The 27,088-nt window shown below is 41.1% G+C and overlaps 1 protein-coding gene across 4 annotated transcripts in view; it reads right to left on the bottom strand.

The window, feature by feature from the left end:
• LOC123024528 (uncharacterized oxidoreductase ZK1290.5-like) overlaps nt 1–27,088 on the bottom strand; it is a 70,335-nt gene that overhangs the window by 16,606 nt on the left and 26,641 nt on the right. For all 4 annotated transcript variants that reach the window (XM_044432341.1, XM_044432340.1, XM_044432342.1 and 1 more), the window contains 4 exons: nt 23,721–23,822; nt 4,211–4,302; nt 2,079–2,261; nt 654–713 (listed from right to left, as the gene is read on the bottom strand). In XM_044432341.1, the coding sequence (XP_044288276.1) occupies nt 654–713; nt 2,079–2,261; nt 4,211–4,302; nt 23,721–23,822 (437 nt within the window). The remainder of the gene's footprint in view (nt 1–653; nt 714–2,078; nt 2,262–4,210; nt 4,303–23,720; nt 23,823–27,088) is intronic.

The following is a 27,088-nucleotide window of genomic DNA, read 5'->3' as shown; positions in this document are numbered from 1 at the left end:
GGTGACCAAAACACTCTGTCCCATGACTAGGTCTGACTCCAAACTGAAATGTATCTAGAGAATTCTCATCACCCAGAAATCCCTATAGCTGAAAGGCCACTACCTATTCTAGCACCTTGCCCAAGAATAGAATACTGGAAATCTGCCAGAAATTATCCACACTAGGGCTCAGGAAGGTTTTATTTTTATTTTTTTAGGCATAAAGGAACCACAACTTGCCATAAAGAGACTCTCATCACTATCTGTACCCACTCAGCCAGTTCCCTTCTGGTTTTGTAAATAAGAAAGGGCAAGACTGGCAGGTCTCATCTCCCCATGCATTCTGTCCACCTCCTCAGGCTGTACAAATGGAAAAGTATCCATTCTCACTGAACAAGCAGGGAACATCCATCAGACTTGTATCCGGACCGAACAGATTCTGGCATCTGGACAGAACAGCTTTTATCTGCAAGGTATCAGGCAAATTGCCCATGGTAGGCCACTGAGTAGTCCACCTTTACTTTTTGCAGGCCAGAGTATAATAGGCTTCTGGCCATCCTGAAATAAGCAATTGAACTTCTGTTAATAGCCATGGGACGGCACAAAAATAATGTAAAATATTGTAAAATCAAGCAAGGATTGTGTATTTGATGCTACTTCTACCTGTCTCTTACCTGACAATTTTCCTGGATCCTCTCTGGTTTTGTAGACTTTGGAATAGTGACAATGCCATTCTAAAACAAAAAACTGAATCAGTAATTTATACTAGTGAAGAACTATTTTACCAAAAAGAGCTGGGGCGGAGGGGGAGGGGAGAAGGTGAGATCTGAATTAGAATGACCTCACCAAAGTCAATTAGCGTAAGTTGTAAGTTGAATCACATCCCTATAAAGACCTCAAATGTCGACCTAGTTCTCAGAAACAGCAACTGAGGTGGCAATTTAATTTCTTATTATCATTTCTTTATTTGATTTGCACTCTGCCTTTCTACCAAGAAAATAGAGTTCAAGGTTGCTAAGAATCTTTTGCAGCAAAAAGAACAACAAAAATTTGGATAATAAAACCAAGACAAAAGCAGGTAGAAACACAACAGTACCAGAATAATGCAGCACTCAACCCAACAAACCAGCTTAAGTAATTGAATAAAAATGCTTTTGCCTGGAGGCAGAAAGACAGCAGAGACAGAGACCTGACCTAACCTTCCTTGGCAGGGAGTTCCACAGCCATAAACATGCACCTTTAGTGAACCAAATAGGGGATGACGTACTTGAATGCTCCTTTGTACAAAAACTCCTTGTACAGAGAAAATTGCACGTTTGGGAAGAAGGAGCTGAGCCTAGCTTAGCCTTCTCTCTCACATACTAGTTTTCTATGTGATGGAAGAACATTCCATTGTATGAAACCACCCCAATCCATGTCTATGATCTGAAGCACTACAGTTCAGACATAAGGATTGCCATCTTATCTGCTGCTTGAAAAAATTAGGTCCAAAGGCCCCCCATTATGGAGACCTCTTTGTTCACATTGGCGTACTGTGCATTTTCAGTAGACTGAAGTTCTGCAATGACAAGAAGAAGAGCTTGCCCAGTTCCTGGACAGCTACTAGATTCCTTGCTAGCCTCTAGAAGCAACAACCACCTGCCATGCTAATCATATTTCCAGGAACATTTCTGCAATCCCTCTGCCCAACAATCCAGATCATATTACACTAAAGGCACAAACCTGTGCTGCATTCTTTTGTTGTTAGGTATGTGCCACCAAACTGCCTTAAAGTGACCTTATGAATGGATGTTCTCCAAATGTCCCCTCCTTAACAGCCTGTATGTTGTAGGGCCCTTTTTCCAGTCTGAACATACACAGGAATGAGCTCTAAACAGTTTCAGCTACTAGACTACCTTGAAAGTTGCTGAAGATGGCAGGCCTGCACTTGCTATAATCACACCACCAGAAACAGTAAGAGTTGGATGAGGTGCACTTACTCCTTGTGTGAACGTATTTTATGTGGGTGGACAGAAACAAGGTTCCATCACAGACAAACTCTTCAACTGCTATTACTTAAGAGAGGTGGGAGCTATAATTCTGGCAACTTTAGAACTTACCTGTATACTCCAGCGGATACAGATTTGTGCAGGAGTTCTGCCATATTTCTTTGCCAACTGAACTATTGTAGGGTGATGAAGAGCTTCACCTTTAGCTAGTGGGCAGTAGCCTTCGAAAACAATATTCCTGCTCCTGCAGTAATCCACTAATTCTTGAGGCCTTTGGAAAGGGTGATATTCAACCTTTTATACAAGAAAAGAAACTCTGCAGTTAAAAATCTTGCCAGTTTATAAGTTGGAACAACTCAAAGGTTAGCCAACTGAAGTGTTGTCACTGGTTTGGCAAACAGCTAACAGTAAAGAAAGACCAAAGTTTATTTTCCTCCCTTTTTAAAAAGCCAGACAGCTGTCCCTTAGAGAGAAACATGGATTTCTGGAAAATGAGTACGGTGATTGCCTATATCCTCCACATTTCCAGAGAAGTGAAAAAAGCAAGGTAATCATAGCCATCATGTTCCTGTCTGCAAGGAGTGGAGGTTACACACTGTTTGAAAGTAGGAGCAGCACAATGGAAGGGATTGCATAATGGAGGGACACCACTCTCCAGCTACCCTCGTGTATCTCATTTGGGGCATTTCCATATGGACGGCTTCCAGTGCAGCAGTGTACAATTACCCTGTCAGCTCTTCCAGAAGAAGATTTTCCATGAAATGATAGAAGGAGCAATGGTAAAACAGAGGAATGTCACAACATCTATTTGAAATTGTTTATTTAGCCATTCAACCAACTCTTGTCTCTTTTAGACACAGTATATGCATCTCATCTCAGTTAGCAATAGTATTTTAGTTCCTAGCTACGAGTAACAACTGATTTATATATCTAGTTTTAGGATGCAATCTTCGTGACTGCACCTTTGCTGTTCAGAAGCCACCAACCCCAGAGGTTTCTGGGATACCTATGTTCTTCCAGGCTGCAGTCACAGCATAGTGGCAGAAGCAATCCTTGTTTCTTTAACTTCTTCGCCTTCTTACTGTATGCCATTTTCCTCCTGGTCTCTCAAAATCTATATTCACTCTGGGCATTAGTACAGGCCAGAGTACAAGCAAGAGTAATAAGGAATAAATTTGGAATGACTGTGAGTTTACAAAACCAGAGTCCCAGGAATTCTGCAAAAAGCAATTATATAGTAAAACCTGAGAAACCAGGTGAACTGGCCCAATACTGCCCCAACTTATAACATAAGTGCAAAAGATTAAGCAAAGCAAGGACACGACAATTTCTCGATGCAAAATACAACCCTCAGTCCATGCACAAATCAACGTAATTTCTCTAAAAAGCTGTCTTACAGATAGCAACATGCTTCCAGAGCAAAGGGCTGTCATACATTTGCCAATGACCTAACCATTTTGCATATTTTTCATAGCGGTGGTGCTGGTGAAGGAGAAAAAAATCTCTTAGTTTAGCGCAATGACGTCAACGTGGGGAATGTGGAAAATTTCTTCCACCCTGAGGAGGATGAAGGGCTGCTTCCTGTTTCTCATCTCTAGTACATGTTGTCTTTCCAGGCAACAATGGTCAGGAACAATCGGCTGGCATCTGCTCAATACTGACTCTGAAAAAACTGGACTCTCCAAGGCGAGGCTGAGTCAGCCTAAACCCACTGTGATCAAAAATTACAGGCTGGACAGGAGACAAGGTTCATGCAGCAGACACATCCATTTCTTCAACCTTTGAAGTTTCTTGACCTTTCAATGGCTTTCAGCATCACGTGTTTACAGTCACAGAGGCACTGTGGAGTCACTCATTTGCCTGTTTGCTTCTACCTGAACAGGCTGCAGGATATTTCCCCCATACACAGTAGCAGAGAACTCTTGAGGAGGAAGAGAGAGGCAATAATTCCAAGTGACCCTTTCAAAGGCAACGAACCTCCAAAGCTTGGAGAACTATCACAGAGCATTTCCCACAAGTGGAAAAAGGCTAGAAATGCTCAACCAAAACAGACCTTCACAAAGAGGAAAAAAGCGTGAATAAGGGGAAGACATGATAAAGATTCCTTAAATAGTGTATTATATGGAGAAAAGGAATACATTAACTGTTCTTCCTCTCTCACAATACTTGAGCAAAAGCATCTTGTTGGTCAAAGCCTTTGAAGGACTAATGACTATGCAGAACACTATACACTATACACTCACCTGATTTACATGTGGGATTACTTGGCAATCTTCCTTCAGCTGCTCCAAATGATCTATGAGAAAGTTGCTTACTCCAATAGATCGGCAGAAACCTAACAAAAACAAAAATGCATTACAAATACTGCCACACTGTTGTTGTCTTTAATGCTGTACAGATTTTAAGCCCTGTGGTTGAGACCAAAGACCTGGGCTCATATTCCACCTCTGTCACCTGTTCACCAAGGATGGCTTCACATGCTGTATTTTTAAATTTGCATGCAAAACAGAAGACACACGGTACCATCAACTGTGCGTGGCACATTCTTAAATGCTTGAAAATGGAAATAAGGGCACAATACTTTTCCCAGTCACCATTTCTGTGTATAGCTCAGGAAAACTGTGATATTTAAACACAGAGAACCACAAACAATCACTGTCATTGTACATTTATTTCTCCATTTAAATGGGAGCACTTTTTGTGTTTTGTGTGCAAGTAATAAACCCATCTTGGCTCTATCTGAGCAGCCCCCAGACGAAAATAACATCTCTCAGCTTTATTCTCCTTCCCATCTCCCCTTCCATATCAGATAAGGAAGGCTGCTCTCTAGCACAAGCTCTCAGGGGAGAGGGGGATCTAAAATAAATTCATTTCAAGAATGATGAATTCATCACCATCATCAGATAGAGACGTGGTGCGGGGAGAGATTATTCAAGCATCAATATCTGTGTAACCACATACTGCAGAACATCACAGGGAGGGCAGTGGTAGTGGTGAGAATGAACACTGAACATCTGGTTTGACGACATCAACTGAGGACAGCATCCAATCAAGTCTCCTTTAGGAAGCAGTTGTATAATCTAAACACACTAGGGGCTCCCTAGTGGATTCAAGCTCCAAGCTAAATTCTGGGAAAAGCTAATGTAGTGTAAGCAAAGAACAATTGGACTTCACCAGGTTGAAAAGGAGGAAATGGTGTTCTGTATAGCCTGCCAAAAGCTAAAGAAAAGTGGAACACTGGTAGAAGACTAATAGGGGCGTGAATACAAAAACACAGGGACAAACAGTCCAAACTGACTTCCCACCACTTGCAGGTTACTGTTGAAAAGAAGACGTTCTTAAAACACGGAAATTACACTTAAGATGTCAGGAATCAAGAGCATGAATTGTGCATCTCTAGAGTGGGGTTTTACATTTTGAATGCGGCCTATTCTTACAACGTCATAATTAAGCACAAGCAGGTCCTCATGCTTTTAAATCTGACCTACACTGGAAGCAAGCAAAATTATTTAATTGGTAAAATAATGTGGGGATTACAAAAATAGTTATTCTCTGCTAGACACCAAATACAAGGTTACAACTGCCTCCTTTTTCCTCAAAGCTTGTCATTCCTTTACTGGCAAGAGTAGTTGAATTTCACACTCCAAGTTAGCTTGGAAAAGTATACAGCACAATCATCAGCCAGAATGACATTTGTATATTTTAAAGTAGTGCAAGATTAATTGTTATCCTCTGTATAATGCTACAGGAGAACAACGGAAGGCCATCTTGCTCTTGGGACAGGGCAGCACCCTCCCTCTCAGTTCTGAGGAAGAGCGATCAAGCTCATGGATGGAAAAAAAATTCAGATATGGGTATAAGACATGGAAATTGTTTATAGTAAAAAGAGTTCAGGTACAGTGTAAGATACTTAAAAGGATAGATCAGGAAAGCAATGGGGGGGAGAGAAAAGAAAAGCAGTTATTTAAATGAAGGGTATTTTTTTGTTGGTTAAGAGGTAAAGATAAAGTTTTCCCCTTGACATTAAAGTCCAGTCATGCCTGACTCTGGGGGCGGTGCTCATCTCCGTTTCCTAGCCGAGGGAGCCAGTGCCGAGGGAGCCAGCGTTTGTCCGCAGACAATCTCCATGGTCATGTGGCCGGCATGACTAAACACCGAGGTGCAGGAACGCTGTTACCTTCCCACCGAAGTGGTACCTTTTTATCTACTTGCATTTGTATGCTTTTGAACTGCAAGGTTGGCAGGAGCTGGGACAGAGTACAGGAATCCATCTGCAGATTCGAACTGTTGACCTTTCAATCAACCAGACCAGCAGCTCAGCAGTTTAACCCGCTCTGCCATCACCTTGCATTAATTTTGTTTCCCACTTAAAAGGACAATGTAAATGCACACAGTATGATAAAGAAAGCAAGTCCCTACCCCTTTCCTTACTCACAAAAATGTTTTTAAAACATGACAATCTCTTAGCAACCTAAAATTGGCTTAGCCTTCCAGTGGAAACTTCATTTCCAAATGGTGTTCAAGTCTTCTGTTTTGGTGGATGTCTTTGGCCAAAAAAGAAAGTCTCAACATTGGTAAATTAATGAAAGGGAAATCTACAAATGATTAATCATGATACACAGAGAATGGCACTTTCCTGACCAAGATCTCTTTCTTCCTGAATCAGATGCTTCAGTCTAGCCTTCCCCAACCCAATATCATGCAGAGGTGTTGCACTACAACTCCCTTCATTCCCATTCAACACCTCTGGGTGACAGCAGGTTGAAGAAAACTGCTGCAGATCAACAGCAGGAGTGACTGTCTCCGTCACACCCTGGTTTTGGGCTTCATTGGTTTCTCATCATAAGCCACCAATGGAGACAGATGGTTCTTTGGCCTGATGCCACAAAACCTCTGTGAAGAAACGCTGTGAAAGAACAAATACTATTTTGCAAATGATGTAGTTTGAATTATGGGGCTAAATTCATATGCTGCATTTGCTAAAGTCAAAAGGTCTGAGGTTCAGTCAACATTTTAGCAAAGTTTGGTTCTATTAGGCCTGGAAATCAAGGTTTAGCAGGTGGTCAGAGAGGTAAGCAGCTTTGTTCAGCTATTTCATATGGAAATGTCTGCTCTGATAAAAAATACAGGTGCCAGTTTTGCAAAATACAGATATTTTGCAGAAATGTGCACCAAGAGCTCAGAAGAAGGGATTTAGGGCAAATATTAGCCGTCCTGAAGGGAAGAGGATTTTTTTTTTTTTTGGAATTGAAAAAGAAGGTTGAGAGGTTGGAAGATAAAAAATAAGATGAATGAAAAAGAAGAGCTACAAACTCTTGACAGTAAGAGACTGCGGCAGGATAAAGGAAAGGAGCCCAAGACTAACAGTGCTTGAAAGGGAAAAAACCAAGGGTTTTTTCCAAGTGCTACCAAACATGTGAAATTGTAGCTATTACGCCTTTTCTTTCTTAAAGGACTTGTGGTGGAAAGAAAAATGACAGTAGATGTGCTGGGAAATTATGAGAGGGTTACCGGCTGAAAACAACATTGCTGGAAAGCACTCAGATAAAATAGAGTCAGTCTAAGTAGGGTTAGCCGGATACATTTAACCCTGGTTATTTCCATATGCTTTGGCTCTTATGTGTTTGTATTTTGTTACAATTCAGATGTTAAAACCCTTTCTCTAATCATAACAGTTTCCAGTAAAATATATAGAATTCATGAGGCTTCCATGAATGAGACATGGTGAGAGCACAACAAAAGCATCATTTTGAAGCACCAATCCAGCACTTTAACACATGCCTGCAATGCTCCCAGAACACAGACGTCTCAGTAGACTCTCTCTGGAGAAATGGTAGAAACAGGAATGACTCAAGTTAAAGTGAGAAAAGAGCATGTGTGAAAGATAATTAACATACTAATGACTTGGCATACAGCCACTCTATGCCTGCAATCACTGTTGATTTGCCCTTGTCACAGGAACCCTATGTTAAGGGAACAGCTAAGAGAGATGGGACTCCTGGACCACCTCAAACAGCTGCCCTGTCAAGCCCAGCATGCTTGCATAATTCCAATTAATACTAATAGGATTCAGGGGTGTATAAGGGAGTAAAAACTTACCTTGATCCAGGATTTAAATATAAATTTGAATGAACATAAACAAAACATTTGTAATTCAGATATGTCATTTACTACGTATTTTGCATACTAGAGGAACAGCAGCAATGGTGGTGTCTAAATTATGTGTGGTCCCTCCCACACACACACACGCACGCACACATACACACAAGTGGCAATTTAAGGCATTCAAATGGTTCCAGTCACCACACAGCCACTGGAAGCCCCTAGATAACCTTGGCCCAATCAGCCTCAGGCTGTGACTGAAAGGATAAAATAGGAGGTGGGACGATAAACCATGCACACCAGCTTGTGCTCCTTGAGGGACAGGCAAGATGTAAATATAATAAACCAAATAAATTTATCCCAGAAAGATATTGTGAATGTTGACATTCAAGAATGCATGCCTCTGTCGCCAGATGTAAAATCTGACAATCTCATTTAGATGACTGTGTTTTCTGATAAATCTTCAGGTTTTTATTCACAAATTTCATCTCGGACTACCTTCATAATGACGTGAAAGCCCAAGTTAATTAAGATTTCAATAGTTCTGTATAGCAGAGCGATCTTAGACAAAATTGCATGCCCACTCCTACATACAATTTCATTTTAGAAACAGCTGAAGAAACTTTTGTAATGTAGGCTTTACAGTCATGTTCAAGCTATTAGGGCTGCCATGTACTTTAGATCCTTATCCAGAGGTGCTTAGTCTAAACTAGAAGTTAATTCTGCTTTTATCCATCAGAACAAAGGACTACGCTACGGTGTTTTCAGATGAGGGAGCAGGTTTAAAGAGAACTCTGTAGAGAACATATGAAGCTAAATATGAGCTTTCCCAACTCCCTGCCTCCCAAAAGCATCCAACCAAGACTGTGTTAATCTTGAGCACCAAGCTGCCTGACAGCTTTCATTTAGACTAATGATCATGTGCTCAATATGTGTCATGTTAATTGGGTTATGACCCACAGTGCAGCAGTTTGCATAATTTGCATTTAATCTGCTCGGAGAGGTCAAACTCTTAGAGTTTAGGCTATGGTTGGAGAAGGAGAAGGAGAAGGAAGCAGTAAATAAATTCACCGTAATCCATCTACTAGTAAATCAATATTCCAAAAGAAACCAAAAACAAAATGTAAAATGGAAGCGAATGAAGCAAAGATGATTCACTGGGTATTAAAAATCTTTCCCCTTAATTCATTTTTCCTTAAAGAATGAAAGGGATTAGAAAGATCGTATACCAAGAATTACGTAAGATAGAAGTGACAAAGAAAGAAGCACTTTAGATACATTTTAAAGTGGATAGCTGCCTGATCATTCCATTATAAAATCTCAGATTGATTTCCAAAAGTAGACTGTGTTGCTCACTTTAGTTTCAATTCTGCAAGGAAAGGTACTATTTAGATTTCCCCTGAAGAATTCTATTATTATCTCAGTCATTTTATTGGTTTCAAGGAGGGTCTGCAAAGCTTGGTCTTCACAAGAGAACAACTGTTCAGACCTGCATGCACACAAACCACATGGGCCTTCACTGATCAGTGTAGTTTAGGAATGGCCTACACATGTACTGTATACTTATTTTTTCCTCTCTCTTATTTTTCCTCTCAACACCGCTCCTCTGTGTGTGCATGCGTGAGCAACAACCCATGTGACCAACCACCAATGTGAAATGGATGGGAAACGCCACATGGAAGAATGTACCCACCCCAACACCTACAGTAGATGCCCAGTCCGAATTTGTCCAGGCCCCACTACAATATTGGAGCAAATTACCCAAGAGTAGTAAGAAAGCACAAGCAATGCGGAACAAGCTCAAGAAAGAACTTGCAAGAATGAGCTTATACAGAAGAATTAGGTACATATTTAAGAGACGGCCCAGATCCCCAAGGAAACCCATCTTAACCATAGTTAAAGATGATGTAGCACCAAAATTCCACAGCAAATTTGATACACTAGTTTCAGATCCTAATTAAAAGTATATCCTGGGTAGCAGTATATGGCCAGTATCTATATAATTATTCATAGTTAAGGTCAATGCCAGTATAACTTTTGACTATAATTAAAACTAACAAGAAAAATGCGTAACTAGTCAGCAGCTATTTATGTATCCTAAACAGTGGCAAGAAATAATGCAGGTAACATTTTGTACAGGAATATTAGCAAGTATAAGAGGGAGAAAATAGACCTCTTTTCATCTATACCCACACAACCAGCATCCCAAGTTGAGTCAATGTGGAGTTAATAAGTATGCAGAATAGAGGAGTAGGATCGTACCACTGGCTTGCGCAGGCTGATTTGCTCTTCTACACTGCAGACAGAAAATGGATGGATACAGAAAATTTACTGTAAACATAAGGGGAGCCCTGTAGGATTAGACCAAAGACCTATCTAGTCTACTATTCTGTTCACAGAGTGCCCAACTAGCTGCCTTTGGGAAACCCACAAGTGTGTGCATGCATCCTTCTGCTCAGGTTTCCCAGTGACTGGTACACATAGTGTACTGATACCGGAGGTAGCACACAGCCATCATAACTAGTTCTCATTGATAGCTTGCTCTCCATGTGTGTGTCCAATCCCCTGTTAAAGCCATCTAAACTGATGGCCATCACATCTTACAGCAGCAAATCCAGTTGTATAACTGCACTGTGTGAAGCATTTATTGTGCCTCTGTCCATGATTACCAGATTCTAATTCATTCAAGCTCCTTTCTTCTTTTAATGCTCAAACACACTTCTATCATCAAACCAAAGGTGGTCCTACTATAAATTGCCTACATAAAGAGAGTTCAGAGAAAGCTCACTGATACACCTTTACATGTACGCACTTATTAACAGAGATCTTAAGGAGATTTCGACTATTATTTGTGCTACACTTAGAAAAGACTGGGTTATATTGGTAATGATACATCTTTATTTTTCTTCTCAATAAGTATCCAAGGAGTTCTATGCTCCTGACATAATCTATTTTATCACCAAAGATATCTTATCATTTTGAATTGAGGATTTACTGTGGAGATGCTTTATTAAAAATATGAGAGACGGTTATCAAGATGAAGGGATTTTATGTTCGTGACAGGAAGATACTGTGTCAATGATGCTAGCATTATATACTGATGTGTCACAGAAGGATTCCGGTCAGAGTTAGAAGATACATGAGATCTGCAGGATGTTTTATATTCTCCCACTTATTTCTTATTAGATATGATGGACAATATTCAGTGGCAGGAAAAATGATTAATCTGCCTCTTTCCAAAACATGTATAAGTATGACCAGCTTCCTGTTGAGTTTCCAGGAGCAGAGATTGTAGCAATGGACCAGCTTCGCCCAGCTTTGCTCCCCAATCCGAGGAAGTGATTTATTCCAAAAATATTTCCTGTGGGATCATTGAGAGCCTGATTACGCTTTCTGCTGAAACAGTATTGTGAATTTGCTGCTCCATTATATGAACAGATTTATTTGGTAAGATTTCATCTGCAAATGTCAAAGATCTAACATAACAACATCAATGTTCTTTTAATGGGCAACTTGCCTGTAGGAATGGAGCTTGACAAATGATTGTATGAGAAACAGCCATTGTGAAGTTAGGATGGCTGGGGTGGTGAACAGAGGTTGGCTGAAGGCACCTTGGAGTTGTCGGCACTCCCATTTCCTGCTAGTGTGCTTGTAAATTAGGGTGGGGAACTGCCGGGCTGTGGACTGAATATGGCCCACTGAGCCTCACAATCCAGCCAGCTGGACTCTCTCTGGAAGGCAGCTTTCACCAGCGTTTTTCCATGGTCACAAGGAAGCCAAGCAAGTTGGTGACACAGACAGGACACTCTGCCAGCCCCAAACCACCGCCTGCGATAGTGAAGCAGAGTGCTGTGTCCCTGCTTTGCTATCCAAACAGCATCCACACCGGAGAGAGTTAAATCACCTCCTCCGCAGCCAGTACAGAAATGGATCAGGTTGGCAAAGCAAGGACAGAGCACTCTGCTTTGCCAGCCACATAAGGTCTATCACACTAACAAAGCATACAACTCTGTCCTTATTTCTATAGTGGCTGCAGAAGAACAAGATTTAGGAGGAATGGGGGAATGTTGATAGGGACAAATGAGAGTGAGTGGCTGCCTTCATGGTGGGTAAGGCAGTCAGTGACTGCCAATCCTGGTAGCTGTGTGTTCCCTTCAGCATCAGAGCCAGTATATCTCTGCATTATCAGCTGCTGGGCAAGAGAAACAGGGGGCTAGTGCACTCATGACCTACCTAGGAGTTCTCGTAGGCAGCTGGTTAGCCAGTGTGTGAACAGAATGTTGAACTAGATGGACATTCGGTCTCGTGGATATTTAACAAAGAGAAAAGGCCTACCACATTTAGAGACCTTGCATGCTGCTTCTTATATTCTCATGCCCATGGGTGGGCTCTCACTAAGCACCTGACTGGCTACCACAGGAACAGAATGGGATGAGACAGAGTTTTGGTCTGAACTAGAGCAGCTCCTATGTGTATGGGGGTGTATCAACAAGGGGAGGGAGAAGGGGAGCACAGAAAAAGAATGTGGGCTGAGAAAGAGTGTGGTCTGGCCACACCAAAGGCATACAGTCCCCCTGTGTGAGCTATGAGGAATATGGCCCTCTCTTTGAAAAAGATTTTCCACTCCTGTTAGAAATAAAGTAACTGCTTTTCTCTCTCATCCAAAGGAAGGTAAACACAACAGAATTCTGCCTGGAGATTTTTACCACTCAGAAATGTGGCTTGGGGTCACTGAAGGTTTAAGCAGCATACTAGCATTAGTACTGTTCAACTGCATGGCACAATGTGAACATTTTATTCTTGATTAGCATTTGATACTGTTGGGTGGAATTCTAAAATTGTTAATAGGGCTATTTGATGCCTGCATTCCTTCCATTTTTTAAAATACCCAAACAGCTCCTTTCTCTGCCAAAGAGAGAAACTGGAAATTCTTTTGGCATCAGAAAGCAAACGAATTGTATCGCTTGTTCCACATCACAAAACAGAGGCTTTTAGAGGAATAGCCCATGGCAAGTCTCACTATTGCAACTGTGACAAATTGGTTTCCTGGGGGATGGCCCCAAAAGCTCTTCTGAGTATTTAAAAGTCCAACAACTACAAAGGGTTAGAGGTGTATAGCTTTTTAAAATCTGTTCCATCTCTTCTGAGAACTGCCAGGTGTCTTCCATTCTGTTATCTACTCAGCAATGGAACTGGAACTGTTTTACCAGAATTTCATTCTGCTTGTACTAATCCAGATTAGCACTAACATGCATTTGCACAAAATCTTCAAGATTGCATTAGTAAATTAACTAATGTATGTACATTAACTCTGCATTCATCCCAGTGAAGATCAGCACAAGTCCTTCACCCCCTGGCAAAAGGGAAACACTGGTCCATGAGTCTGTAAATTCTGGTTGGCTTGGAAAACCCCAGTCCACAAGAGAAACCACTGGAGAGAGTGGCACAAAGCCAAATACATTTGAATCTACTGCATACTTTTCTGACAGCCCCAGACAGCTATGCAGCCATAGCTTCTTCCACCTTGGTCCTGCTTCTATCCCTTCCTTCTACCCACCTGCTGCACGGCAACAGGAGAGTTCTGTCTGCCCAAGCAAGCCAGAGAAAGGGCAGGTGTAAGGAGCCCAGAAGGAGCAGGGCAGAAGAAGCTACAACTAAATGTCTTCTAAGAAGCTGGCAAACTACTAAGGAGACAGGCTAAAAAAATAGGCTGCAATCTAGCTGACGGATCAGTGTTAATGCTGTCAATCCAACCCCAGAATTACTAGAAATAGATAAATGAAATATTGCTTATGCATGTTTAGACCAAAAAAAACACCTACAGAGTCTAATCTGCCCTAGCCAGCTATGCTATTTTTCTGCCTATACTTGCATAAGACTGTACCGTTACTTTTTAATATCTGCACCTATTATTCAAAACCCCATAGACTCATTAAAGCTCACCAGAATATCGTCAGCCTAAACCACCCCACAAGTTTGTTGTAAGGATTTATTTATTTGATTAGGTATTTGAAACCAGCCATTACATTTAAACTGCCATGCTTGGTTTTGACAGAGCAGTACAATTTTCCCTGCAAGGATTCCACTAAATGATATCACAAGTAAGAGTCCATTTAATATTGAAGACTTGAGTAGTGTCTAAATAAGGAAAGCACAGTGAAGGCTGGTACTACCACTGAATAAAATCTGACCAACCAACTAGACAATGTCCTTGGGGTTACAGGATGCCACAGCAAGAAAGTAAGAAAGGCTGCACCTAGTTGGGATACTCGGCAGGACTAGCTGAGGTTCCAAGCAAATGCCTGCCCTTAACACTAATGTGGATGCTTATTCAACCAAACACTTTGAGCACTGGCTGCTCTGCATTTTCTTGCCAGAAAAAGCTTCAAAAACAAACTCCATGCAAGGATCAAAAAGAGAAAAAGTCTATAAGAATAAGATGAACACAGAGATCCTTTATTGCATAAATAAACAGTCTCTGCACCAATGTTTTGTTTGATTACAAAAGCATGCCTTATCTTTCTTAAACACTGTGAGGGGCGTTACCAAGGTTTTTAAGCCTTCTGTACAGATAACTATACCAAGTTCATGTATGAAAACCTTTTAGAACTTTTGAGTTATGTAATATGGATTATCTATCTTCCCATAAGAAGTTCCTCAGGTCATTACAACAAAGACACAAACAAGCAAAGATACATGTACACATTCTAAGATTATAGGTTGTCACCCCCTCCACACCCCAACAGAGGCTCTGTGTCAAACTGAATAGTAAGAACATGTTCAATAAGTGTAGCCTTTTCTGAGATGCAGAACTGGTTGAATTTCTACTTGACATGCATGTATTAAAGGCACATCTCTGACGGGAATGATAGGAAAGTTACAAATTCTAATTTGCAGGACAGTGCACAGTGCAAGAAGCTTCAGTAGACCAACCAAGATCTTTTGCAGCCTAGCAAAGGAAGGGTATGGAGACTGGATGTGCGAAAACAAACTAAGCATTAAATCAGATTAGATGGAAGCACTGTTAATTATTCCACTGCCTGATCCAGGAGGAGATATATGGCTATTCTGAATGAGTGCACACAAGATGTGAGACTGTAGCTTGATGCTCCTTATCTTGCACTGCTTCCAGAGTTGCAGGAGATGGCAACAACTACAGAGTACATTTTTGTGATGGGGACACTTTCACAGTCCAGCCATTACTCCCATGGTGACATTTCTTAGAAAAGCCAGGCCTGGTCATGGTCATTTACACTCTAATACCCTTCCAAATTTGACTTCTGCAGCGACAGGCAATCCTTCAGATGTTTTGAACCACAGCTCTCATAAACACCAACCGACATAGCTAATGATCATGGATACTGGTTACTCCAAAACTTCTGGAGAGCACCAAGTTCTTTAGGCCTGGAATATCAAAATGTGCTCTATACTGAGCTGTCCCTGAAAACCAGCTGGAAACTTGCAGAATCATAGAATGGTAGAGGTGGAAGGGAGCAGTAAGGCCATCAAGTCAAACCCAATGCAGCTCAACACAGGACTCTCAGTTAAAGCATGCCTGAGAGAAAGCTGTCCCACTGTACCTTGAATCCTCCAGTGTGGGAGAGTCCACAACCTGCCTAGGTGACTGGCTCCATTGCCACATTGCTGTAACATTCTGAAAGTTTCTCCTGATGTTCAGATGGAATCTGACTTCCTATAACTTCAGCCAGTTATTTCCTGTAACTTATTCTATATGCTGTATTCTGGGATGATCAAGAGTTCCTGGCCCTCCGCTGTGCGACCAAGGGCATGAAGGGTGCTATCACATCACCGCTCAGTCTTCTCTTCCGAAGGCTAAACTTTCCCCATCATTTCAGTCTCTCCTCTCAGGGCTTTCAGCCAGTATAAAATGCCTCAGCAACGTTGCTGGCAAGAAACAGAGGGTTGGAACACATTCTTCTCTTCTTGCTATAGCTCAATCTGCACTGGTCGCCTTTTCATTTCTCTGCTCAGCTCAAAAACGCTGGTCCTTGAGCCCTAAGCAGCTTGGGACCCGCTCGGTTATAGATGGCCTTATCTTGTATGCAGACCACCTGCCCACACAGTGTATTCTGTGCAACATCTAAGGTTTCATGACTGTTTGACAAGAGCTAGGACTCCATATTGTACAGCTTCAGAAGCAAAGAAATAACCTGGCTGTTTAGGAAGTCATTCAAGGACAGCTGATACTGCTGTCCCTTTGTCTTCAGCTAACTAGTGCTGATTTTTGAAGTTCAACAGATGTTAGTTTCACTAGTCTTCTGGTTGATGCTGGAATTGTAATGAAGACAATGCCACAGGCTATCTGAGATAAAAGACAATGTAACTGCACATTGTGATGACTTCTTTCTGGTAGAATGTCATGGCACATATAAGTTTTGTTCTTGAAAAATCTGTGATAATTGAGGATGTTCGTGCGCTTGTAAATTAATTTACTGTGCCACTGGTATGAACAGAGCGCGCTTATAGTTGCAAAGACACTCATATGTCTTTGCAGTGGACTGTAGTGGTTGAGAGAGTGGGTCTGGGACTCAAGCAACCTGGGTTCTAGTCCCTGTTCAACCATGGAACCAACTGTGTGACTCGGGGTCAGTCACAGACTCTCAGCCCAATCTATTTCACAGGACTGTTGTGGGGATAAGACTGAGAATGGGAGGAAGAGAAAGATGTAAGCCACCTTCAGTTCTTAAAAAGAAAGAAAAAGGCAGAATATAACTCAAATATCAAACCTGTATATATGAAGATCTTACTGCATTTAAACATATATTTGTAAGTCATCAATTTTGCCGGGATGCGTGTTAAGGTAAATGGACTTGCTTCTGTTACTGTATATAGTTAAAATAAAAGTGCTGACCCCTTTTTTTCTTTTCTTTTAATTAAGAAACTGTGAACAATTAGTAGGAAAGAATATGCCTTTATTTCATGTCCCTTTTTTGGCTTTGGTTTTGAGATTAAATCCCTGCAATGTAGGCCCCATGGGGCTGGCTATTAGAGTAATTCAGAAATTGCAACTAGTCCAAGCAAATTCAGGCAATATTGCAGTTAAAAAATGTTCGGGGAAATAATTACATTACTTCATGTGCTCAGATTTCAAAACCCAAGTAGAGGACTGAGTGCCTTACCCAAGGTCACACAGAATTGTGTGTCAATGAATGAGCTCTGAGAAGGACATAACATTCTCAAGTTCAGTCCAGCATAGCAAAAGCAGAATTCCAGCCCAGAAAAATGATGCTTTGTTTTTATATCTAACCCAGAAAAGGCATATTAAAACCTCTTGTGGATAAGTAGTAATCTTTCTTCTGGGCTGACTAAAATATACAAGAGACTTAATACTTGGCACAAATATAACACCAATGTAGTTATACAAGCAGTGAGATGAAATAAATGAGACGGCTGCCATATAGAAAACTGTGTTTTTCCTATGGAAGATACCTGTTTGGAGACCCACTTTGAAAAGTAGGAAATCTCATTCATTCATTCATTCATTCATTCATTTAAATATGCTGCCTGTACCTTCATTACTAAAAAGCATGGATTTGTGTTGCTGCCTTTTTAAAAGAATTATTTTCTAAAGCATCTGATTAAAATTATAACCAATGTGCTACTTCATCTTATTTCTACAAATGACATTACTCAACACCAGTTATCTGATCAAATGGGGTGTGGTGCAAGCGGATATCCTTCAGAAACCACCATGAAGCACAGAAGGATGCTCTGACCTGCTGCTGGGAAACACTATACAGGCCCTGTTCAGGCATTAGCTTGGTCCAGGAAGGTACACATCTCAGCAGTCCTTGAAGTCTCCCTCAGGTGTAGAGATAAGAAAACCAGAGTGGAAAAAAAGCATATATCAAAGTTCCTCACCAGTTCCCCTCCTGCTCCTGCAGTTATACTCCCATGAGAGAACATGTTACTTAAATTACAAATCCCAAATGTCCAAGGCTATCAAAGATCATCTTCCCTGATTTCCTGAAGAGGGGGAAAATACTTTTATAAATAGACTGAGCTGTCAGATCCTTCTACAAATAACTCGTTTTTAAAGGAAACATTCACTTTTATAGCTGCTACTCGCATTTTCATTTTGTTCATCCATGGAATTTCCCATTTCCTTCAAACCAAGTCATAGCATGTTTTCTGTTTTAAAAACCTTAAAGTACAAGGGCTTGCCTCTTTTTTTCCCTTTTTCTTTTTGAGAATCAAATTATATTTCTTGAACAGCCCTGTAGGAAACCACTGTGGTAAGGTTGCAGACTTTAAAATAAGGGCCACAGAAGCTACCCTTATGAACCAAGACATTAGTTCTCTCATCCTGGTTCTGGCAGAGTAAACTGTCTTCTGTTAAGGAGACTGCTTGTTAATTAAACCTATTTTCTACCACCTTTACAGGGCCATGCATGGAGGGTTCCATTCCCTCAAACCACAAAGCTTGGCCTCAGTTGACTTTTTCTACCTGACATACCATCTAAAATTATTCTCTGGTTTTGCTAATTTAAGCATCAACATGTTTCTCTGTACTTCTGCTTTATGCATGCCTCGGACCTGTGTGTTCTGCCCAAGGCAACCAGGCTGTGTTATCAGAAATGGAGCTCAACCACAGCTACTCTGTTATAGACTACACTGCTAGTTGCAAAGCAATACCTTCTACAACATCTGCTACAGACGAATCCAGTCTGCACTTTTGAAACTGGATCTCACTGCAGACCTCATGGGTGCAGCATCTAGCCTAATTTTTAGATTTGCCTGTTCCTTTCCTCTATAGAAGCCTTGACAGAGAGACTTCTTATCTATTTCACCTGCTTGTTTTTGTTTGCAAATTGTTCAGCAGGGGTATATAATGGGACAATTCTCAAGGAGGCTGTGTTGCTATTTGGGTAAGTCAGTGGGTGGGCAGGAGAAACAGCAGCAGGGGACAGGCAGTGCAAGAATTGCTGCAAGCAGCGTGTGGTGGCAGAAAAGGAGATGGGAGAGGCATCAGAAGGAAATCCTGAGCAGGCGATGGGGGAAAAGGACAAAGAGACCAAGAAATGAGGAAATCCCCCTAGGTGCATCTGCAGGTTGCAGGGGAACAGTAAAGCACCTGCTGACTCAAACAGGTTGCATGGCCATTTAAAACCCTATTCTTTAGTAGGTCTTGACTAAGGAGAAAGGGATAAAAGCTATAAAGGGAGTGCCCTTATGATAAGGTGCCCTACAATGAGCCAGATGGGAAGATGACAGGACCAGCCTGGGTCCTTGGACATATGCAGAATGGCGGTTTGCTTCAGGAAATGGAACACACAATGCACGTAAGATTATGGTATTTATTGGGGACAAGTGATACAATTAGCAAAAGTTTAAGACTTCTCATTTTTCTTTCTTTTATCCGTAACTATTGGAGAGTATCAGAAGTGCAAAAGTTATCCATAGTCTATCCCCTCACCCTATTGCCAAGTGTGTCTCAAAACACTCAGCAATATAATCTAATGGCATCCACCAAATGGGGCACTGGAATGGTTAAGAGAGTGAGCTACAAGCCCAAACAGTTTAGTCCAAATCCTCTCTCAGCTCCTAACTCAGTAAGGGCACATCCTGTACATTTTTAGATGAAAGAACATATTACAACTCCCAGCATTTCCCAACCAGCATGGCTGGTTGGAACATGTTGCAGGCCCTTTCCCCCCTCATTGATGAATAGAATTGTTCCCTAAATGACCATAGACACATCACTGTCAGCCCCCTTTCCACACCCCACCCTGATTTACAATGTGGGGATAATACTGAAATACCTTATAACAGGAATGAACAAAAGACAGATTGGGGTATCCTGTAACCACTGAATGATTTGCAGTTGATTGGCAAGAGATTCTGATGACCACTTGATTAACCATTCATAACGACTAAAAGAAATTATTAAAAGAAGTGGGGCTGCTCAAATTAAGATTGCTTGAGGGGAAATGAGTGGTGCATTGTCCCTGAAGAGAGCTCAATTCTGATACTTAAAGCCCAATTCCTGGGCTAACTATGGGCTCAAACACACCGTATGCTAGAATTCAAAGGCTGTGGTTGCCCCTGAACTACTTTTGCACACCATGGGGTTCACATGAAAAAGCAGAGTAGTTCCCACAAGCCCACCACTACCTGAAATCACATCTACCAAGTCATGAAACACTGGTAAGAGAAGCTGACCTAAAGGAGTACAGGAAAATTCAGCAGGTGGTCAGTTTATCTCATGAACCTGAACATCACATCATATAGTCTACTGTCCTACAGAAGCATTGTGTGTGGACATCCAGTACAGTTAAGGGCTAGAGAAGGAATTTTAAGAAGGAAACAGTTCCTGTTTGAGAGTTGCCTTGTGCCAGGGTGGAGTTCCAACTTTAAGGGATAGGGTTAGGCGGCAAAGGTCAGTGAGGTAAGCTAGGGAGCCCACCAACATTAAACACTACAGTTGCCTAGAAAGAATAGGGTTGCCAGCAAGTTTCCAGGGCTTCCAGGGCAAATGTCACTAAGATTATTATAAGGAGTTCAATACATCTGAGGACTCCTTGTAATGCATATAAAGTGATATATACATTCCCATTATTGTTCTTCTTAAGGTTAAATAGATACTTGCCACATTTCAATGAAATGCTGAGAGAACTATCAGGCACACTGGTTTCACAGCAGCTGTGTATCAGTGTGCAAGCCTCAAAATCCACACTGAAGATGGACAAACCTATAGTAATTTGCACCATACCAGTGACACAGCTTCATCTGTTCTGACTAATCAGCTAACAGGGTACCCAAAGGACCATATCCTGCTTTCTCAGTTTGTAGCTCTATTGCTTAACTTAGAAGCATTCCAGAAAAGTGGAATGTATAATTCCACGAACTCCGAAACCAACATGCTCAATAAAAGGAGTATTTATTTACTGAGTGTACTGCTAGCACTGACCCATGTCAGCTGCATGAACTGGTATGGGGTCAGCTTAAATGGAAGTTTCCATTTTCTTAAAGATGAAAACACTCCTTGCTGGATGATATCAAGATACAATTAATCTAATGCAGCCTTTCCAACCTTGGGTTCCCGGTGTTCTTGGATAGCAACTCCCAATTGGACAGCAACTCCCCAGTCAACATGATCAGTGCTTAAGGGGGACAATAATTGCAGTCCAGTAATGTTGGGCATGCAAGGCTGAGAAAGGTTAGTCTAGCATTTTGCCTTAAACTATGGCTAGAGAGATGCCTCAAGGAAGCTAGCAAACAAGGCATGCACTTTATATGGTAATAGCCATTTACTTCTGTTCTTTCGTAGGATCAAGAAATATGCTAGGACCATCACCTTTGAATACAGTTTTCATTGCTGTTTATTACAATCAATAACCTCTGCAATTTTCTTTAATCCTTAAAAAAAAGAACCTATTTAGGCTAGAAGTCATCACCAAATTAGTTCTTAACAAAAGTCCTAGAAATTTAACTGCAGAGTTTGGGTATGCTGAAACAACAGAGTGGAACTTTTAATGTGGCCATTTCCAGGAGATGCAGAATTCTTCTTCTGATAATGAAGGACTCAACAGGGCCAGCATAACCACATATTATCCAACAGCTGAAATCATAGTTTAGGAATATCAGCCTCAAAGCATGGAGTTGAGCTGTTTCTACTGACCCTCAAGAAGCACAGCATTTACATCATTTAGAAGAGGAAGCTGCATGAATAAGTATAAGAAGCATATACCTGGGGGCTATGACAAAAGAAAAATGGAAGACTAGGCATTCAGTTATGAACAGAAATGGCAAGGCTGAAGGAAGGCGATAAACTGCATTTATTAAATCTGCTGTGACACAATTCTGTGCGTAGTTGAACAAAAAAAAGTTCTAAAACTCCCAGCATGGGAGTTGCAGGACATTTTTTCTGTCAACCATCCATATGATTGCGCCGTTCTTAATAAGCCAGCAAAAAGTACGCTGGAGAAAGAATAATCTCTACATCCTCACTTGCCCCACTTTACAAAACGTATCACTCAAAATATATAGTAAAAAGTTTTATTTATCACATACACTTAACAACCAACATCTTTGGTCACAAAATAAGTCCTGCCATGATCAACAGGGCTTACTGAGATGTCAGAATGTACGTTAAGGACTGCAAATATAGTTACTGCACTACACAAGCTCTCAGATAAGGAAAAGCACTGAACAACCAAAAGGAACCACTCTAATTAAAAGGCTGTTCTAGAAACCCCAGGCCAGTGTCATAAGTCAAACTGAATGATTAAGCATTATCTGAACGTCAACTGAAAATTCAGTGGTTAACCATGCAAGCAAATTATTTAATCATTTCTTCCTCATGGGCCACTGAATTTAAACCTCCACATATATTAACATTTTGCATATCACTCCAGAAACATATGGTCAGAGGTTCAAAAAGTCTGCTTTCCTTGAGACAAAAAGTGACTATTTCTAAGATGATGAAGGGGCCAATGGGGCCAGATAACAAAAATGCTCAGGACAGTGGTATTTTAATTGGCATAAGATTTGTGTGTCATTAATTTGAATAATATGAGGTGAGAGGGAGGAAATGGCAGTCAGCATATATGAAGAAATAACTTCATAATAAGCAAAAAGAAGGCTGTGGATGGTGATGATAAAGCTTAGAAAGATCCCAGCATGCAGTTTTAATACATGATGTTTACCAGATATGCATGGACAGTCAAATTGAAGCAGGTGATGAGGGAAACAGAGGAGAGTTATGGCAATAATTTGAAACAAGAAACTTGATTTAAAACTCCCCACAAAGAGGTGCTTTGAAAGTTAATTAACAGTTAATTAATTACATTTTCAATTCCTTATTGAGCTCACATCCAAAACCATGAAAGCAGAATCGCTACATCAATAAACCCCCACTGTTACCACAAACCCTCTCTGCTCCTAATTTGGATTACTTTTGAATATCAGTAGGACTCAGAGAACCTGCAACACATCCCACAAAATGGAGAAACATGCATTTGCTCATTAAGTGCCAAAACGATAGCTACTTTGGCTCAGCTCTCTTTTACTGGTAAGCATTTATCTCCATTTCTTAAATCAATGTGACTTAAAGGCATGCGGAGAGCAATTAAATTGTTAATGGGCAAGTTTCTTTCTCTTCTGGAATTCCTTCTGGAATTAGTAAAGCTGGCTGGACTAAGCAGACATATTGGTAAGGCTGACTGAAACCTGTATCAGGTGACTGACTTGTGGAACAGGGCTGAAGTCTGTTTGACAAGGCAACAGGGACATTACCTGTCAGCAGCTATTATGATGGGAAGGTCTCCTACACTGTGTGCTTCCAAATTCCAGTTGCTACCCTTTTGGGGTAGGTGGGAAGGCAGAAGGCATACAGGTATGCTGCAAAAGGGCAAATATTAGTTCTCTTCAAGAATGAGCACTCTCCATTCAAGTATGTTAAGGAACATTAAAGGAAAAGAATAATTCCTCATTCTTGCAAAGAAACTCCAAAGCAAAGCCAAACTCCAAGGGCACTCTCCTGCTTATGTATGAAAGGTCCAAAACCCATTCAGGATCTATCCTAGAGAAAAAGCAAATACACCTTCTATGGCATGCTATTCCAACAGTAAAGTATATTGCTTTTCTGAAAACTGTATGATATTTCAGCCACAGTCAAAATCCCCTTACCTTTCTCATACAGCTCCTCCATGGCTCGCCAGGTCTCTGCCCTGACCTCTCTATTGCTTCTACCAGGCACATGTGCATCAGGCCAATGCACCAAGTAAAGATCTAAAAGGGAAAAAATACAATACAATTTTTCTTTTCATGCATCAGCAGCCTCAAATATGTTTAAAGCATGCAGAACATAACCAAAAGATCTACTATAATTGGGCTTGGGAGTGGGGATGGTAACACCTTTGATTAAACAGAGTGAAAATGATGCTAGTTTGAATGAAATTAATCTCCTTCCTCATATCCAGGTAACCCATCTTTCCTAGATGCTCCCAGAAGCAGCCATTCTACAGACAGCCACATACAAAAGCAGCTTTGTGCTATGCTTGAGAAACGGCTACACCCTCAACAGAGTAGCTTAGCAGCCAGGAGAACTGCAAGACCTCTGGCCTGCTCTGACATGCAGAGGTTTTCTCCTCCCACATCCAAGTGCCGTCATGATTCTGCATGGAAGCTGCATCCCGGCATCACTTGGTTACTTAGGTTTCACCTGTATTTCTTTCAATCCATACATTCAAGATGAACTCACAGGACAATGGAGTCACATGAGGGAAAAGTATATTGGTGATAAAAATCACATGTTCAGTTGCTGCACGAAGAGCCTCTTCAGTTCCCCACAGCAAAGAGAGGGTATGGCAGCTGCCACACTTGTAGAGTTTCCTAAAAATCCTTCTTGTCCTTGGTGTACCAGAGTGAGTTAGAACCTGTGTGGTATTTCTAGAATCCTACTAAGGAGGTCACTTCCCACTGCCCATGTGTGATGTGCTTGCCGGCTCCTCCCCCTTCTTTTCTACAGCCTCAGAAAGAAAGCAAAATCAAGGGTCTTACTGAGCTTCTTGCAGGCTGCCACAGGTAACTAATGGGTTATGCTTGGCTCGAGAAGCCACTGCTTGTGCAGGCTTCTTCTGTAATGCTACTGCAGTGGCCATGAAGGGTCCTCGTCACTCTGAATGGTACTGCCACAATGTACAGAACAGGAGTGGGGGGTTGTCCCTACCAGAATACCACCCAAGTGCCCTATTTTATTCTCCTGAAGAGGAGTGAATAGCAATCATTAACATATTTGGGGAAAGTGAAGCGGCACCTCAGAGCTGAGGTAGGAATGGTATAGCTTTTGGTCCCCTTTCCTCCCAGGGCATAGCATTGCATCATGAGAAACAGATCTCATAACATGTATATGCACATAGAAGCAGGGTTATTTCTATGTGCACATGCTCATTCAAGCCCATTTGTCGCAAACCCATGCATATTGGGACAGAAAAAGTTCTATAATTCCCAGCATTCCCCAGCCAGCCATTTCTGTCTAAACGGGTACAGTAATGTGCCCTTAGTCACGGACAGAATCTTGACAGTGTCACGGAATGCTGGAATTGGCTTTAAGAACAAACAAACAAGTACAGATCACAGAGCAAACGTATGGTCACTAGATGCTGTTAAGAAAACACTCCAGTGTGTACAGACTCTGCATTCAAAATGACAGTATGGTTCTGTCTGCATCAGTTGTGGCTCTGAGGTCACAAGGCTGTGGAAGGTGCTGGGGAGGCAGAGAGAGGAAGGGAAGGCAGCACCACCCCAAGAGGAATGCTGGCAGTGCTCCTGGCTACTTTCCATATAAGCTGGTATAAAACTTTGCCTACTTGTTTCTCCTGCCCCCAGATTTTGAGGATTATGGGCACCCTGACTGGACTGTGCCCTTGTAAGTCCTACCTAGATCACCTGAACAGTTATGAAAAGTGGAATATTATTATTCTCTTTTTATAGGTGAAGATCTGAGGGTGATTTGACTTAATTTATTTACTTCACTTCCTGAACCTCAGTTGATATGTCAATTCAAATCTCTATGGTCCTATTCTGAACCATAATCCATTTGGCACAAATAAAGTCAGCACAAAGTTCCGAAGCCTTGTTTCTTATGAGCAGAACTTGTAACATGCTCTTTGCTAACAAGAGAAGGAACAGCCCTTTGCTCACATGAACACTGGTGGACAACGGATAGGTTCCATCACGCTTTCAGGAGCAATCAGACGCATGTACAAATGATGAAAGTTGAGGAGTGGATAGAATCCGGGGCTGCTGCTGACACTGCAGCAGTCAAATTCATAATGTGCAAGCAAATGCTTACTCAGCATTAGCGGCGGCTGAGTCTGCAACCTCAAGGAGAGCGTTAAAAACAAACCATGGCCTTTTTTTTTTAAGAGGGGTCTGGCTCTCATTTGAACATTGGCACTGAGATGCTGGACCTCAACTCTTAACACGACCCATGTCCAATACATGCACGGTATATGAAATACATGTATGCTCTGTGAACTACAAATGGTATTTGCATGTATTTTCTTCTCCATTCCTCTTTAAAACAGATGTAAATGTAAGCGGCACAAGGAAATGCTTCTATTTTATGTTCAACTATGCATACCCAAGTATTTATAAGCCAATGAGAACTGGCTCTGGTAACACTCACCAAAATAATAATTGAAATTCTGCAGGGTGTCATGAATGGATTTTAAAACAAACCTTGCTGCTGCTTTTATTGCCATTCTACATTCAATATGCTGTTTTGTGAGGCTTTAAACATATTTATTTAGATTTATATCCCAGTGCTTTAGCCAAAAGGCTCTCTAGATCATTTTGTTTATTGTTTTATTTATTATTGTATTGTTTTAAAGATAAACTACCTTTGGTGAATAAGCCATGGGCTATAGATATAAAAAATTCAAGAAAGCCCTGGAAAGAATAATAATTAGCCAAAGTTAAACATTTTAAGGCTACAGTCTCATGTATGCCACCACTGTAGTAGCTCCCACTGAAATCAATGGAACTTAACAAGTGCTTAACTTTGGCAGGATGGTTCCTATATTCATTAAATGTGACAGAAATGAAAACAGTTAGAAAAGCATACTAAGCATTAAGATTTAAATGTTCTCTGCCAACAGGGGAAAGACAAGGTTATTTCAATGTTCTGTACCTGTACTATACTTTTCAGACTGGGATATTCTAAATACCTTTTTATTCAAGTGTCATTTTGTTAATGATATTTTTATTTTAAAGTTTTTTTGGCCAGGGCGACTTATTTTATACAGTTACGTGTCTTTTATATTGCTATTTATGTATTTTAATTTATTTGTAAGCCGCCCCGAGGCTTCGGCGAATGGGGTGGCCTAGACATTCTCTAAATAAATAAATAATACTTGAGAATAAAGCTATCATTCTTTACACATTTTCTGTTCAATCAAATTGAAATTTGAAGTGGAACTTCAGAACTGCCCTCAAATATCTCAAAAATGTATACAATTCTTTGTATTTCAGTTCATTTCCCAAGAGTCATA

The sequence above is a fragment of the Varanus komodoensis genome, unplaced genomic scaffold, assembly GCF_004798865.1.
Source record: "Varanus komodoensis strain SLA01 unplaced genomic scaffold, ASM479886v1 scaffold24, whole genome shotgun sequence".
Lineage (NCBI taxonomy): Eukaryota > Metazoa > Chordata > Lepidosauria > Squamata > Varanidae > Varanus > Varanus komodoensis.
The sequence above is the reverse complement of the archived record's forward strand: the minus strand, read 5'-3'. Positions and strand labels throughout refer to the sequence as shown.